At 68.1% G+C, this 15,764-nt stretch overlaps 2 protein-coding genes and 1 non-coding gene across 4 annotated transcripts; 2 read left to right on the top strand and 1 right to left on the bottom strand.

The window, feature by feature from the left end:
* The first annotated feature begins 1,238 nt into the window (after positions 1–1,238).
* Positions 1,239–5,538, top strand: COPZ1 (coatomer protein complex subunit zeta 1). Of its 2 annotated transcripts, XM_015300363.4 has the most exons (9): positions 1,239–1,277; positions 2,504–2,572; positions 3,445–3,526; positions 3,631–3,722; positions 4,119–4,174; positions 4,422–4,499; positions 4,629–4,680; positions 4,828–4,866; positions 5,163–5,266. In XM_015300363.4, the coding sequence occupies exons 1-9, from the start codon at positions 1,260–1,262 to the stop codon at positions 5,208–5,210; spliced, it is 534 nt and encodes a 177-aa protein (XP_015155849.1). In that variant the 5' UTR covers positions 1,239–1,259; the 3' UTR covers positions 5,211–5,266. The 2 variants fall into 2 exon arrangements, with proteins under 2 accessions (XP_015155849.1, XP_015155848.3); XM_015300362.4 differs by lacking the exon at positions 4,629–4,680 and having other exon boundaries at positions 5,163–5,538.
* On the top strand, positions 2,283–2,343 carry MIR148B (microRNA mir-148b). The gene has a single exon (NR_162033.1). It is a non-coding gene; the product is annotated as a microRNA mir-148b (primary transcript).
* A 1,685-nt stretch (positions 5,539–7,223) lies between the features above and the next one.
* On the bottom strand, positions 7,224–14,810 carry ZNF385A (zinc finger protein 385A). Its single transcript, XM_040654839.2, is given in 11 exon segments — positions 7,224–7,367; positions 7,369–7,440; positions 7,442–7,543; positions 8,029–8,124; positions 8,703–8,869; positions 9,178–9,265; positions 9,267–9,403; positions 9,552–9,705; positions 10,255–10,353; positions 11,645–11,751; positions 14,707–14,810. Coding segments are annotated over 10 exon segments (1,071 nt in total). The 5' UTR covers positions 11,744–11,751; positions 14,707–14,810; the 3' UTR covers positions 7,224–7,310.
* Between the last annotated feature and the right edge of the window lie 954 nt (positions 14,811–15,764).

Raw genomic sequence — 15,764 nt, 5'->3', positions numbered from 1 at the left:
CGCACACACGTGTGTGTGTGTGTGTGTGTGTGTGTGTGTGTGTGTGTGTGTGTGTGTGTGTGTGTGCAAACACAGAGCACACACCTGCACTGCCACAGAGCCCCCTGCAGAGATCCAGGTGTGAACGCACCAACACAACTGTGCATAGGTGTGATTGGGGCGCACACACACCCGTGCCCACCCATCACCCGCGCCCCACAGCCCCGTACACACACAGCCATGCCCACCCCTTGCACACGCGCGTGCCGCCCCATGCTGAGCACCCACCTGCTTTGCCTGCGCTCAGAGCAGAGCCATACTGGGGATAAAGGGAGCGGGGATGGGGGGCGGCCCCACAGTGCCAACCTCGGGGCGGGGACAGCCTGGGGGGGGGGGGGGGGGGGGGGGGGGGGGGGGGTAAGGGGAGGGCATGGGGACCGGGAGGGGGGGGGGGGGGGACGCACATTAAGGGGGGGGGGCACAAATGGGGCGCAGGGGGTGGGGATGTGGGAGCGCACAGAGATGGGGGACGTTTATGGGGGGGGGGAAGGGGGGGTAGAGGGAAACGGGTGCCCAACGCGACCCCCCCCCGGCCGGCTGTTATCAGCGGCGCTCACGACATCCGCCCCCGGCCGCAGCGGGCGGTCCGTTTCCCCTCTCGGGGTGCCGAAATGACAGCGCTCCCCGGGGGGGCGCCCGCCGACCCCCAGCCCTCCCATTGGGCGCTATGGGGCGGCCCCGCGTTCGCCCCCCCCCCACCCGCTCTGAGCCACGGCCGCCCCCATCGCTGTGTCCGTATCCGCACAGCTCCTCACAGCCCCTCGATGGTCCCCCACGACCCCGAAAGCCCCCGAAGTGATTCCGGAGAGGCCAAAGGTCAAAGGTGATGCCCCCACACGGGGGTCATGACCCCGCTAGGGATGAGGCCGCGCACGCTGCGGGGACACTTCCGGTCATGTGGTTGCAGAGCCAGCCAATCACAGACCGCGGCTAGAAGGATGGTGACGTCAGCGCTTCCCTGGTCACCATGGGAACTGTGCCGGCCCCTCGACTTCCGGGAATGGAGAGCGGTGATGATTGACGGGTTACACATCCAATCGTCAGCACGATGGGAAAAGATGGCACGCCCACCGAGCGGGACCTCACAGCGATTGGCCGGTTTGTCGCCAGGCGCACCCAATGAGACAGGCGGGGCGGAACTCGGAGGCGTGATTGGCAGCGGAGCAGCCAATCAGCAGCGGCCGCTCTTCCGGCTCCACGTCGGCAGCGGCGAGCGCAAAATGGAGGCGCTGATTCTGGTAGGGGCGGCCGGGGGGGGGGGGCGGAGGAGGCGGAAAGGGGGAAAGGGGGGGAAATGGGGGCGGTGGGGGGCACCGGGAGCTGCCGTGGCTCTTAACGGGGGGAAACGGGGGTGCCGTTAAAGTGGGGGAGGAGGATTGTGGGTGACTGAGGGGCTATGGGGGGGCAATGGCTTCAGTGGGGCTCAATATGGGGCGGTGGGGGTACATGGGGGGCTCTGAGGGGGGTGGGCAGTGGGGCTCCATTGGGGGGCGGTGTGGGGGTCGGGGGCGGCAGTGAGGGGTCAATGGGGGGGCTGTGGGGGCAATGGGGGTAAATGAAGAGTGCCAATGGGGGTAAATGGGGGGGGGGCTGCGATGGGGGTCGGCGGGGGGGGCGATGAGGGGCTGCAGTGTGGGGCAATGGGGCCATGGGGGTACATTGGGGGGTCTCAAAGTGGGGGGGGGGGTCTCTGGGTGGCTCCAGTGGGGGTCAGTAGGGGGCTGGAAAGGGGGTAAACTGGGGGGGAACAGTGGGGGGAAATAGGGGTGAATGGGGGTTCCGGTGAGGGTTAAAGGGGGGGCTCAATGGGGGGGCTCCGGTGGGGGTCAGTAGGGGGCAATGGAAGTACATTGTGGGGCTCAATTGGGGGTTCCAATGGGCTCAAAGATGGGGCTCTGCTGGGGGGGTCACTGGGAGCAGTGGGGTCCAATGAGGCACTCCGAGGGGGGTTTAAAGTGGGGGGGGTCACTGGGGATTGGGGTGGTGGTAAGGGGGGGTCAACGGGGGGCTGAAAAGGGAGGCAGTGGGGGGGTCCTATGGGGCTGCCAGTGGGGGGTGGGCAATGGGGGGGGTCGGTGGGGGGCAGTGGTGGTTAAGGGGGTTCGGTGGGGGGGCGGTCAATGGAGGGGGCTCCAATGGGGCTGCCAGGAGGGGTCACTGGGGGAGGTAATGGGGGTTTCTGTGGGGCGGGGGGGGGTCTGGTCCTGTCCATGGGTGCCCACCCACCCTGGCAGCGCCCGGGCCGAGGTTCTGTCCTACACTCCGGCTGTGGCTATGGGCAGTCAGTGCATCACAGAACTTGGTCCCGGGAGCTCAGCAGCGACGGGGGGCGATGGGGGGGGGGGCACGGCTGCCGTCCCCACGTCCTCAACGGCCCCGTTGGGGTGGTGAGAGGTGAGGGGGGGACCCCTCGGCGTGTCGGGTTGGGGGCGGCACGGAGGTGACGGTGGCTGTGCCCCCATAGGAGCCATCTCTGTACACGGTGAAAGCTGTCATCATCCTGGATAACGATGGCGATCGGCTCTTTGCCAAGGTGAGGGGGGGGGGTGGGATGGGGGGGGGGCGGGGATGGGGATGAGGGGGTGGGAGTGGGGGGGGGGGGTCGGGGGTGGGGGGGGGATGCAGAATGGTGGGGGTGGGGTTGTGGGCACAGAGGGACAAAGGGACAGGGATGGGGAGGGCACCAATGTGGGGGATATGGGGACATGGGGGGGAGAACACCAACCTGGGGTGTTGGGGATGTGGGGACGGGGATGGGGATAGCAGCGATGTGGGGGATATGGGGACAGGGATGGGGATAGCACCGATGTGGGGGATATGGGGACATAGGGGGGGGAGAACACCAACCTGGGGGTGTTGGGGATGTGGGGACAGGGATGGGGATAGCACTGATATGGGGGATATGGGGGGGGATGTGGGCACAGCTGCAGAGGGACAGGGGTGGAAAGGACACCAACGTGGGGGATATGGGGACAGGGATGGAGATAGCACCGATGTGGGGGATATGGGGACCGGGATATGGGCACAGCTGCAGAGGGACAGGGGTGGAAAGGGCACCAATGTGGGGGATATGGGGACATAGGGGGGGAGAGCACCAACCTGGGGGTGTTGGGGATGTGGGGACAGGGATGGGGATAGCACCGATGTGGGGGATATGGGGAGATGGGGATGTGGGCACAGCTGCAAAGGGACGGGGATGGGGAGGACACCAATATGGGGGATATGGGGACAGATGTAAAGGGCCGAGGATGCGGGCACAGGGAGAGGGGCACAGGGGTGGCACAGAGGTGGGGACACAGAGCAGTGGGACACACGGACGCTTTGGTGGCCCTGGGGTCGGGTTGGTGACCCACTGCGGGGTCGTGGGGGCCCTTTGGGTGCCCCACACCCCCGCTGTCCCCACAGTACTACGACGACACGTACCCCAGCGTCAAGGAGCAGAAAGCCTTTGAGAAGAACATCTTCAACAAGACCCACCGCACAGACAGTGCGTGTCCTGGGGGGGGGGAGGGGGGGGGGGGGCTGTCACCCCCCTTGGGGACATTGCAGTCACCCCTGGTGGGTGTGGAGGTGACACTGCTGTGCCCGCAGGTGAGATCGCTCTGCTGGAGGGGCTCACTGTTGTCTATAAGAGCAGCATTGACCTCTACTTCTACGTCATCGGCAGCTCCCATGAGAATGAGGTGGGGGGGGGACACACAGGATGGGGGCACCCGGGGGTGCTGGGATGGGGGGGGGGTGATGGGGTTGGGGACACTGGGGTGGCACATTGGGGGTATTTGGGGTGCCAGGGCAGGGTGGGGACAGCGGGGTGGTAACGGGATGTGGGGAGGGGGCACAGAGGTGGGGGGGGATGGGTGCCAGGGGAGGGGCTGACAGTAAGAGGGGCAGCTTTTGGGGCCATCAGGGCTGTGGGACAAAGGGAGGGGGGCGGTTTGGGCCAGCGGGGCCGTGGGACACGGATGTGGAGGGGGTCACATCGGGGTGCCGGGCGCTGGGGGGGGCTGTTTGGGGGGGGGGGGTTCCCTCTGTGTGCCCCCATCCCTCATCGCCACCGTGTGCCACTGCTGTCCCCACAGCTGATGCTCACAGCCGTCCTCAACTGCCTCTTCGACTCACTCAGCCAAATGCTGCGGTATGAGGGGCTTTGGGGGGGGGGGGGGGGGCACCCGTGGGGGATGGGGGGGGGATTGGGGGGGGGTCACCTATGGGTGCTCAGAGCACCCAAAACAACTGTGGTGGTGCTGCTGCATCACACATTGGGGTGTGTACATGGGGGGGGGGGGGGGGGCTGTAGGGTGGGGTCCTTATCCAGCATGGGGGGCACTCGGGGGGGGCTGAGGCTGTGTGTGCCCCCCCCTCCCCCCCCCCCCCCCTCCCAGGAAGAACGTGGAGAAGCGGGCGCTGCTGGAGAACATGGAGGGGCTCTTCTTGGCTGTGGATGAGATCGTGGATGGAGGGTGAGCGCCTGTGTGCCCCCCCCGTTGGTGTTCCCCCCTCCCCGGGGTGCTGGGGGGGGGGGTGGGGTGCTGACAGCGCTCTGCTCCCCCCCCCCCCCCCCCATGTTGGTTCTTCCCCCCCCTTCACAGCGTTGTCCTGGAGAGCGACCCACAGCAAGTGGTGCACCGCGTGGCAGTGCGGGTATGGGGGGGGCGGAGTGGGGGGGGGGGCGGAGGGGGGGGCAGCAGCACGGGGGGGGGTGGTGGGGGGCAGTGAGGAAGTGGGGGGCAGTGTGTTCCCCCCCCCCCCCAACCCCCCCCAGTAACTACAACCTTCTGTGCACTGCAGGGCGAGGATGTGCCCCTCACAGAGCAGACAGTTTCTCAGGTAGGACCCCCCCACGGGGCGCCCCCCCCCCCCCCCAAAGCACCTTTGGGGTGTCCCCTGAGTGCCCCCATCTCCCTTTGCCCCCCCCCCATGTCCCCGTGCCATGCCTGTGCCCGTGGGTGCCCCCTCAGCGTCACCTGGGAGCTCCCGAGGTTCCCCCCCCCCCCCCACGTCCCCAAAGCCATCCCCGTGCCCCCCATTTTCCAGTGACACCCCCAGACCACCTCCCCCCGCCCCTCCTGCACCCATGGGTGCCCCCATCCTGACGTTGCCCCCCCCCCCCCCCATTCCCACAGGTGCTGCAGTCGGCGAAGGAGCAGATCAAGTGGTCGTTATTGCGCTAACGCGGGCCCCCCCCCCGGACCCCCCCTGCACCCCAAAAAACACACCGTGCCCCCCCCACTGCTGTGTGCTGCTTCGTCTCTACCTGTGCCATTCCCCCCCCCCGGTGACGCACACGTGGGGCGATGGGGACACGGTGACACCACACACGGGGGGGGGGCTCAGTGCCACCCCCACCCCCCCAAAATAGCAGTCCAGGCTCAAACCTCGTCTGTTTATTGGGGCAAAGCGGGGTGGGGGACGGACAGACAGACGTGGGGAGGGTGACGGCTGCTGTCCCCCCCCCGCAACAAAAAACAACCAACAAAACACCAAAAACTGTTAACTCCCCCCCCCCGGCCTGCTATTGCTTTGCTTATATCACAGTATTGACTTGGAGGGGGGGGAGCAATAAAAATGGGGGGGGTTGGGGGGGGCAGTGCCAAGTGGGGGTGGTAAGGAAGGGGGGGGCACAGTGAGAGTTGTGGGGCAGTAAGGAGGGGGGGGGGATAGTGCCAAGTGTGGGGGCAGTAGTGATATGGGGGGGGCACAGTGACGGGCAGTAAGGCTATGGGGGGGGGCACAGTGATAGCAGGGGGAAATGAGAAGGGTGTGTGGGGGGGTCACAGTGATGGGGGCACAGTGCTCATGGGGGGCAGTGAAGGGGTGTGGGGGGGGGGAAGCGATAGGGGTGGGGGGGGGCACAGTGCTGGCGGGGCAGTACCAGAGCTGGGGACGGAATTATTTACAGGGTGGGGGGTGCCCCAGCCCCCCCCGCATTATTGCAATGGGCTGTGCCCAGTGGGGGGGCCCTGGGGGGTACGGATGGCTGTCCACCCCCCCCCCCATCCCCCCCCCAGGGTGTGTGCGGGGCTCACTGCCCTCAGTGCAAGAGGTCATGGCTTGGGGGAGGGGGGGCGATGACACCGTGGGGGGGGGGGGCACCCCTGTTGGGGGGGGTTGGGGAGCATCCCGGGGCGGGGGGGGCTCCTTTCCCTGTGAGCCATCACTGATTGCTTAGCGGTTCCCTGAGGTACCGGGGGGGGTTGTTAGGGACCCCCCCCCCCGGACCCCCCTACCCTGCCCCCGGGGAAGGGGGGGGGGGGGGAGGAGGAGGCGGCGCTGGGGGGTCCCCGTCCCCGTGGGAGTTGTGCAGTGGGGCCGGGGGGGAGAGGGCCGGGGGCTGAGGGGGGGGGGGGGGGGGGGGCTCATCTATTTCCTGCCAAATATCCAAATTCCAGTTAAAAAACGATCGCTGAGCCCAAAAAGCATTGGGGAGGGGGGGGGTGTTGTGGGGGGGGGTATTGCCAGGCGGGGGTGCTGAGGACGGCTGCGGGGTGCAGCCCGTTGCTATGGGCCGTTGCCATGGAGATGGGCCGGGCGGTGTTGCCAGGCGCCGTCGCTATGGGGTGGCTGTAGGGCTCAGTTGTGGGGTGCAGCTGCCAGGGGCTGTTGCCAGGTCCCTTTGTCACGTGACGGTCGCCAGGCAACCGCCGCCGCGTACCGCTGATGCGCGTGGTTGCTAGGCAACCGTTGCCGAGTACCGTTGCCAGGTAACCAATGCCAGGTACCCGTTGTCAAGTAATCATCGCTGGGTCCCATTGCCGGGTACGGTTGCTAGGCAACCGTTGCCAGGTGGAATCGGAAGGTCTCGTTGCCGGGCAACTGTTGCTGGGTGAACATCACCGGGGGGGTCACCAGGTGCCGGTTGGTGGGTAAACGCTGCTGAAGGTTGCTAAGCAACTGTTGCTAGGTGCCGTTACCGGGCAGGATGCCGGTCCTGTTGCTAGGTAACCGTTGCCGGGGAGGTCTCTAAGCAGGATGCAGGGCGCGTTGCCAGGTAACCGTTGCCAGGCAGGTTGCTGGGTTCCTTTGCAGGGTAACCGTTGCCAGGTAACCATTCCGGGGTGATTGCCACATCCGGTTGCCAGGCAACCGTTGCCGTTGCCGGGTTGTGCCGGAGGATAACCGCCCGGACCATCGCCGGGCGGTTGCCGGGTAACGGTTTGCCAGGCAACAGCCACGGGGGGGGGGGGGGGGGGGGGGAGGGACAGCTGGGTACCAACTGCTGGCTGGTTGCTGGGCAACGGTTGCCAAGGGGGGGGGGGGGGGTGAGGGGGGGGTCAGTATGGGGAGAAGAGGAGGGGGGCGTGGGCAGGACGGAGGGGTCCCGGGGCGGGGACGCAGCAGGGCGGGCGCCAGGGGGGGGCCGGGCAGGAGGGGGGGTCCTGGGGGGCGCAGTGCCAGCGGGGGGGGCGGCCATGGCGGCGGCGGCAGCTGCCAGAGCCAATGGGGGAGGCAGCAGCCCCCCGCCCGCCAGCGCCTTCGGCAGCTCCTTGGGGAAGGGCAGCGGCGCCTGCGGGGTCAAGGAGGGGGTCAGCGTACCCCATACGCCCTCACACGTGCCCCATGACCTCCCCTCCCCCCCCTCCAGATCCATAGGGATACCCTGGAGCATCCTTCCCCCCCCCAGACACCCTACATCCGCCTCCAAGCATACTCCAAGCACCCTACATAGGCATCCCATCACCCTATAGGTAGTTCCACACCCCACTCTGCCCCGCAGGGCACCTCCACACAGCCTGTAGGTATCCCCAGCTGTCTCCAACCCCATGAGATACGCCCTAAAATAAAACGGGGTACCCTACAGCCACCCCCAGGCACTTCGCTGCCCCATAAAGACACCCTATGGACACCCCCAGGCATGCCCCCCCCCCACGACGTACCTCCCAGACACACTGTGGATATCCCCAGACACTCCCCTGCCCCATAACGCGCTTCCGGGATGCCCTATAGACACCTCTGCCCCATAGAACGCCCCCAGAGATACCCCCATCCCACTCACCAGCTCCGGGGGCTCCGGGGCTTCTTGTGGCGGCTCAGCAGTGGGTTGGGTTTTCCGGCCACCCCATCCCGGTGCCGTCGGCTGGAGATGTGCTGGGGGGGGATGGGACACAAAAGGGCTGAGCAGCGATTAGGGGTACGGGACCCACATCAAGGGTGCGACGGGGAGGCTCAGGAGACTCCGGGAGGCTTATAGGGGACTGAAATGGGTCTGGGGGCAGCTCCGAAAAGCATTCGTGGGGGTGGCTGAGTTCCCGGGGGGGGGCACAGGGATCACAATGGGCTCAGGAGAGCTCGGGTGAGATCCACGAAGGCCCAATGGAGCCCCAGGGGGGGTCAGAAAGGCCTGAGGAGGGGTCTCAGAAAGGCTTGGAGTGGTCCTGTAGGGTCCTTGGGGGGTCTCAACGGAGTCAGGAAGGTTTGGGAGAGATCCATGAGGATTCAGGGGGTCCCACGGGGCTCAGACAGGCTGGGGAGGTCCTGGGGGGGGGGGGCAGTCCTCAGTGTGTTTCTAGGGGGGTCAGAAGGGTCTGAGCGATCCTATGGAGCTCCTGACCATCTCAAAGGGACCCGGAAGGATTCCGGGGAGGGGCGGTGGGGTTGGGAGACCCAATGGATGAGTTTGGGAGGGTCCTGGGGGTATCCGGGGGGGGGTGGGGGAGGAGTTGTACCTGCTTGAGCTGGAGCTCCGAGTTGAGGTGGACGTTGCAGATCTGGCAGTGGAAGGAGCGCTCGGGGGCTTCGTCTGGGGGGGTCCCTGTGCCGCCCCCCAGGCGTGGGAAGGCGCGGATGGGTCCCAGCCCACTGCGTGCCTCCACCAGCGTCTTGTGCTTCGTCCCTGCACGAACACAGCGTCACCTGGGGACCCCCCATCACCTACGGACCCCTCCCTGATCCTTTGGGACCCCCACTCCCTCCCCCACCAATTCCCCCCCCCCCCAGTACTACTTGATGTCCCCCAGTTCTCATCTTCATCTCCATAACGCCCCAATGGCACAACAGTGTCACCGTACCCACGGAGCCCCCTGGTTCCCCAATGCCCCCCCAGGCCTTCTGTACCCCCACATCCCCACACCCCTCAGCATCCCCCCATCCCCCTCGACGTCTTCCTGTCCCCCCCCCATCCCCATGTCCCCCTTTGCCCACCTTTATTGTGTGCCTCGAGCTGGGACAGGGAGTTGACAGCCACCTTGCAGAGGGCGCAGTAAAGCAGCCGCTTGGCCTTCGCCTTCTCCTCCTCCTCCTCCCCCTCCGCTGCCCCCCCAGGACCCCCCCCGCGTTCCCCCTGGTGCCTCTGTGGCCACAGCCGGGGGATCAGGGGGGGAGGGGGGCCCGGGGGCGCTGGGAGCTGCGGGCGTTGGGGGCTGCTCTCCTGCGGGCACACAGAGAGTCAATGGGGACCCCCCCCCAAACCATACCGTGGGGAGGAGGGGAGTCGGGCAGAAGGGACCCAAGCGAGCAAACATCATCTTAGGGCGACACGAGGACAGCCGGGGACACCTCGGGGCGCAGAGACCCACCTTTGCGCTCAGGCGTCTCCCCCGTAGGGTTGGGGGTGGGTGCAGGGGGGTCCTGGCTGTCCCCCGAGTCCCCCCCACGACGAGCGCGGGCGGCCTCCAAGCCCTTCAGGCGCCGTGCGTGCCGGTTCCCCTGGTAGTGTGCCGCCGCCTGGCTCTGGGGACATGGGGTCAGCACCACAGCCACCCCCTGGGGGGGCACACAGCACCACCCCCCCCATCCCCACCCTTGGGGACGTGGGTCATTTTGGGGCCGCGGTGCCTACGGGAGCCCCCAAGGGGGGTGTGGGACACCGCGGGGCCACGCGATGCTGGTGACAGAGCAGCCAAAGGGCCCCCACCCCAACGACATGGGATAGCCCAGGGATGCCCACGCTGCAGACGTGGGATGCTCTTATGACACGGGACACCCCCAGACCCCCCGCTTTGGGGACAGCCCGGGGACACGGAGCACCCCAGGGACTCCCACCCTGGGGACACGGGTTGCCCTGATGTGGGACACTGTGGGGACACCCACAATGGGGACACCCACAGTGGGGACATGGGACATCCCACGGCTGTGGGTCTCAGCATTCTAAAGCCCAGCTGAGAAGCAAACCCAGCTCTGGGCCGCCGCACCCCACACAGTGGGGCAGGACCCATTGTGTGTGTGTATATGGGGGGGTCCCAGGTATTGGGGAGGGGGGGGGGTCAGTGGGGGTCTCACCTCAGAGTTGAAGCGGATCTGACAGATGCTGCAGGCGATAACCGGGCGCCGGGGTTTGGTCAGCGCCGCTCCCAGCACCGCTTTGGGCACCGGCTCCATCTGCAGCACAGGGCATTGGGGGGGGGGGTCACATCCTGCACCCCAAACCCACCCCCAGGAACCCCTCACCCCCCATAGTACTGCTCCAATCCCCCCCTCCCCCCCAAAGCCCCTTCCCCATACTTTGGGTGCGCTGGGGGTACTGTGGAGCAGTTCATGCTGTGAGTCAACCCATACTATGGGTCAGTCCATGCTATGGGGCAGCCCGTGCTCTAGGTTGGCCCATACTATGGGTCAGTCCATGCTATGGGTTGGCCCATACTATGGGTCAGTCCATGCTATGGGGCAGCCCGTGCTCTAGGTTGGCCCATACTATGGGTCAGTCCATGCTATGGGTTGGCCCATACTATGGGTCAGTCCATGCTATGGGGCAGCCCCTGCTGTGGGGTCGGTCCATGCTATGGGGCAGCCCGTGCTATAGGTTGGCCCATACTACAGGTCAGTCCATGCTACGGGGCAGCTCCTGCTGTGGGGTCAGTCCATGCTATGGGGCAGCCCGTGCTCTGGGTTGGCCCATACTATGCGTCAGTCCATGCTATGGGCCGGCTCATACTGTGGGTGAGCCCATGCAATGGGTCGGCCCCCCCATCCCCATCGGCCCCCCCGCCCCATTCCGTAGCTCCTCAGGAATCTCCCTCCCAGCCCAACCCCCGGGGATGGGTCCCCGCCCGCTGCTCGGCCTCCGCCCGGGGCTGCGTCTCACGGCTTTGGGGCGGGCCCCGGCAAAGGGGTGCTCAGCTCAGGGGAGCCGTCCCCGCGGCCGCCCCACAGCCGAGGCCCTCAGCGGGGCAGGTGGCCGGGACTGCCGCCAGGCCCGCGCGTCCCATGGGGATGAAGGCGCGTGGCCGCCGGGGGCCGGCAGGGCCCGAGGCACGGAGGCGGCACGGGTCGGGCACGGGGCCCGGGCAGAGGCCCAGCGGAAAAAGGGGGGGGGGGACGACGACGACACGGCCGCCCAACGCCGCAGGACGGGAACCGGGATACCCCCCCCACACACAGCTCGGGTTCCTCACGGAATGGTGGTGTTTATGGGGGGGGGTCCGGCAGCCACGAAGCCCCGCGCGGTGCAGAGGGCCGTCCCGGCCGTACCCCCATAGGGCCGAGCGGCCCCCGCGGCCCACCGCGACCCCCCGGGCCCGCGCGGCCCCTGCGGGCCTTTCCCCGTCGCCATAGCAACGCCGCGGGGCTCCCCGTGACCCCTCCCGGCCGCCGTAGCGCCCCCCCCGTCCCCTTCACCCCCAACTCCCGGCCGCTGCCCCCCCCCCTCCCCCCGCCCCCCATGTCGGCTCACCCCCGGTAACGGCGGCAGAAGGCGGAGAGCGGCGGCGGCGGCGTCGGGCAGAAGGAGGCGGCCGTGGGGCGGCCCCAACGGGCACGGGGCCCGCAGCATGGCCCGGCCCTGGGGGAGGGCGGCGGGTGGGCCCGGGGCCGCCCACGGCTGAGGACGACCTCTGACCTTTGACCCCTGACCCTCCCCTGACCTCTGACCTCCCACCCCGTAGCGGTCGCGGAGGATGGGGGATGTCATGGGGGGGGGGGGGGGGGGGGGGGGGGGGTTGGGGGGGCAGAGCCATGCAGGGGAGACACAGCATGTTGGGGAGGGGGGGATTGGACATGGGGGGGGTCCTAAAGGGGCGGGGGGGGGTCTTAAAGGGACTGGGGGGGTCCTGAAGGTCCTGGGGGGGTCCTAAGGGGTCTGAGGGGCGTCGTAAAGGGACTGGGGGGATCCTAAGGCTGCAGGGGGGGGGGGGTCCTAAGGGGGCTGGGGGGGGTCTTAAAGGGACTGGGGGTGTTCTGAAGGTCCTGGGGGGTCCTAAGGGGTCTGAGGGGGGTCATATAGGGACTGGGGGGGATCCTAAGGCTGCAGGGGGTGGTCTTAAGGGGGCTGGGGGGGGTCCTGAAGGCCCTGGGGGCTCCTAAGGCTGACGGGGGGGGTCCTGAAGGTGCTGGGGGGGGAGGGGGTCTTAAAGGGGCTGGGGGGGTCCTGAAGGTGCTGGGGAGGTCCTAAGGGGTCTGGGGGGGTCCGGAAGTTCTTGGGGTGGTTCTGAGGCTGACGGGGGGTCCTAAAGGGGCTGGGGGGGTCCTAAGGGGTCTGAGGGGTGTCTTAAAGGGGCTGGGGGGGGGGGGTCCTGAAGGTGCTGGGGGGGGGTCTTAAAGGGCTGGGGTGTCCTAAGGCTGCAGGGGGGTACTAAGGATGCTGGGGGGGGGCAGAGAATTGGAGGGGGGGTCACAGCCATGCAGGAGAGCTGTAAGGATTTGGAGGGGGGTGTTGGACATAATGGGGGGTCCGGAAGGTGTCTGTGGGGGTCCTAAGGGTGCTGGGGGGGGGGAGGGGGCAGGGAACTGGAGGGGGGGGGCAGAGCCATGCAGGAGGGACAGCACGTTGCGGGGGGGGGGTGACTTCAGACGTAATATGGGGGTCTGAAAGGTGCTGGAGGGCAGAGAATGGAGGGGGGGGTCACGGCCATACAGGACAGCTGTGAGGGCATCGGAGGGGGATGTTGGACATAAGGGGGGGGCTGAAGGTGCCGGGGGGGTCCTAAGGGGGCTGAGGGGGGGGGGGGGTGGAGAATTGAATGGGGGCCACAGGGATGCTTGAGGCGGGGGGGGGGGCACGGCCATGCAGGAGAGCTGTAAGGACATCGGAGGGGGACGTTGGATATAAGGGGGGGCTGTTTGTGCTGGGGGGTGGCGGAGGGCCGGGGGGGGCAATGGGAACGGCAAAGGGGGGGGTCAGCCATAAGGGGGGGGCACGGGGATGTGATGCTGCGGGGCCACGGTCCTGCAGGAGACCCATAGGCGTAGTGCGGGGGGGGGGGGGGAATCAGCCATATGGGGGGGGGTTAAGGGGTCCCGGGGGGGTCCGAGAGGGCGGCTGGGGGGGGGGGACAAAGATGCTGGGGGGGGTCACAGCCGTGTAAGGGATCCATAGGCAGCGGTGGGGGGGGGGGGGATGCAGCTATAACGGATGGGGGGGGGGTGGAGGCACTGCGGGGGCGGGGGGGGGGGGGCGCACAGCGGCTGCGGTGCTGCAGCCGCGGGGGGAGGAAACGCGGCAGAAGAAGGGAAGGGAATGGAGGGGGGGGGGGGGGGGGGGGGGGGGGCGGAATCGTTACCTGCGGGGCCCCCCCGGCCCCGGTGGCGGCGGCTGTTCGCGTCCCCGCGCCCCCCCCGGTGTGTCCGTGTGTGTGTGTGTGTGTGTGTGTGTGCCCGTGCTCACCCCCCCCCCCAACCCCCCCCCCGCACCGCGCAGCCAATGGCGCCGCGCAGAAGTGTGGGCAGCCGCACAGCGGGGGGGTCCGGCCCCCCCCCAACCCCCCCCCGGTCCTCCTCCCACGGGGTTTGGGGACAGCCGGGGTCGGGGAGCGATTCCCCATTGGGTCCCCCGGTGTTGGGTCCCCTCCTGGTGGCACCTGGAGTTCCCCCCCCCCCCCCCCATCACCATGGGGGGGTTTTGGGGCGCCCACATCCCCTCCTTCCGGTGGGTCCGTGGGACACCACGGTGCCCATTTCCCCTTCTGGTGGCCCCAGGGGACACCTCGTGGTGGGGCCCTCCTTCCCATGGGCTTTGGGGACACCCACGTGTGTCCCCCACTGCCCCCCCCCCCCACGATGGGCCCTGGGGCTGAATCCCCTCCTGGGGACCCCCCCCCCCATGTCCCCCAATGGGTCCTGGGGACACCGGGGGACCATCGTGATGGGGACACCTGGAACGGGGGGGGGGGGGGGGGGGGTTGGGGACACCAGGATGCCCTGATCCCCTCCTGATGGCCTTTGGGGACGTGGGGGTGTTGGGGCCCTCCTTCCCATGGGGATGTGGGGACACCGGGACTTGGGTCCTCCAAGGGGTCCTGGGTCCTCCAAGGGGTCTTGGGGACACCAAGGGGTCCTGGGGACACTGAGATCTGGGGCCTCCAAGGGGTCCTGGGTCCTCCAAGGGGTTCTGGGTCCTCCAAGGGGTCTTGGGGACACCAAGGGGTCTTAGGGGCACCAGGATCTGGGTTCTCCAAGGGGTTTCCGGGTCCTCCAAGGGGTTTGGGGGACACCAAGGGGTCTTGGGGACACCAAGACTGTGGTCCTCCAAGGGGTCCTGGGTCCTCCAAGGCGTTGGGGGTCCTCCAAGGGGTCCCGGGGACACCATGCTGCCCACATCCCCTCCTGGTGGCCTTTGGGGACCCCTGGACCCGCTGATCCCCTCCTCCCCCCATCCCTTCCCACAGCACCACGTGACCCCAACACGCGCGTGCAAGGACACCCATAGGAAAGCTCACACACGTGCACGGCCTTGCACACCCCCTCGTCCCCTCCGGTCACTTACCTGTCCTCGTATGTGTCCCCCCCCCCTTCACTCACCGCGTGTCCCCGGCGGCTCCGGCGTCGCGCCACGGGCCAGCAGCGCACGCGCCTGCGCACACGCACACGTCAGAACACGCGTGTGCAAGGCGGGGGCGGGCGGTTGCCACGGGAACGGAGCCCCCACCCCGCCACACCCGCACCCACGCCCGCCCCAGGGCCTAAGGTGGGGCGCACGGCCCCGTGCGAGAGCCTTGCACGACTGCTCGCACGTGCAAGGCTCTCGCCACCACCTTTTGCACCCCCGCTGCCGCAAACCCCCCCTTGCACAAGCAGGCGCTGTTTGCACACTCGCCGTGCGAAGGCCTCGCACCAACAGCGCGCCCCTCGTGCCGAGCTTTTGCACGCGTGCCACCCCTCGCGGCACGCCCCTCGTGCAAGAGCCTCGCACCGACACCGCGCACTGCTGCGTGCACCCCTTGCACACCCATCGTGCACACGCACGGCGTCGCGCAGCCCCCCCCATGGGTAGCACTTTGCACGCCCACCCCCGTGCAAACGCCCTATGGGCACAAATGCCCCCTCTGCCTTGCACGCCTTGCACGCCTGCACTCCCTGTTTGCACACCCACCCCCCCTCACAGAACCCCGTGCACGGCCGCCCCCCATTTCTGCTTCCCCCTCCCCCATATTTCCCCAGGTGCTCCTCTCCCATTTGCACGCCCCCCCGTTTGCACACCCCCCATTTGCACGACCCCATTTGCACCCCCCCCCCCCCCATTTGCACACACACGCACTCCTCCGCCTGACCTCGGCCGGAGGGGTTGGGGTGCGCGCGGGGCTGCAGCGGGCACGCGCATTGCCCCCCCCCCAACCGCGCATCCCTGCGCATGCGCCGCCCCCCAAAGCGCGCGCCCGCCAGCTGCTGCGTCACGTGACGGGGGAGGCGCGCACGTGGGCTGGGGGGGGGGTGTTGTGCTTTGGGGCGGGGGGGGGCAGCGGTGCAATGCATGGGGTCTGTGGTGCCGGGGGGGTCCTATAGGGGTACGGGGGGGCTGTGGGTGCAGTTCATAGGCTGGGGGTGTAATGCATGGGGGGGGGGGGGAAGGGGTGCAATGA

This window comes from Gallus gallus, chromosome 34, assembly GCF_016699485.2.
Source record: "Gallus gallus isolate bGalGal1 chromosome 34, bGalGal1.mat.broiler.GRCg7b, whole genome shotgun sequence".
NCBI classification, from domain to species: Eukaryota; Metazoa; Chordata; class Aves; order Galliformes; family Phasianidae; genus Gallus; species Gallus gallus.
This window is presented reverse-complemented; position numbering and strand designations above follow the sequence as displayed.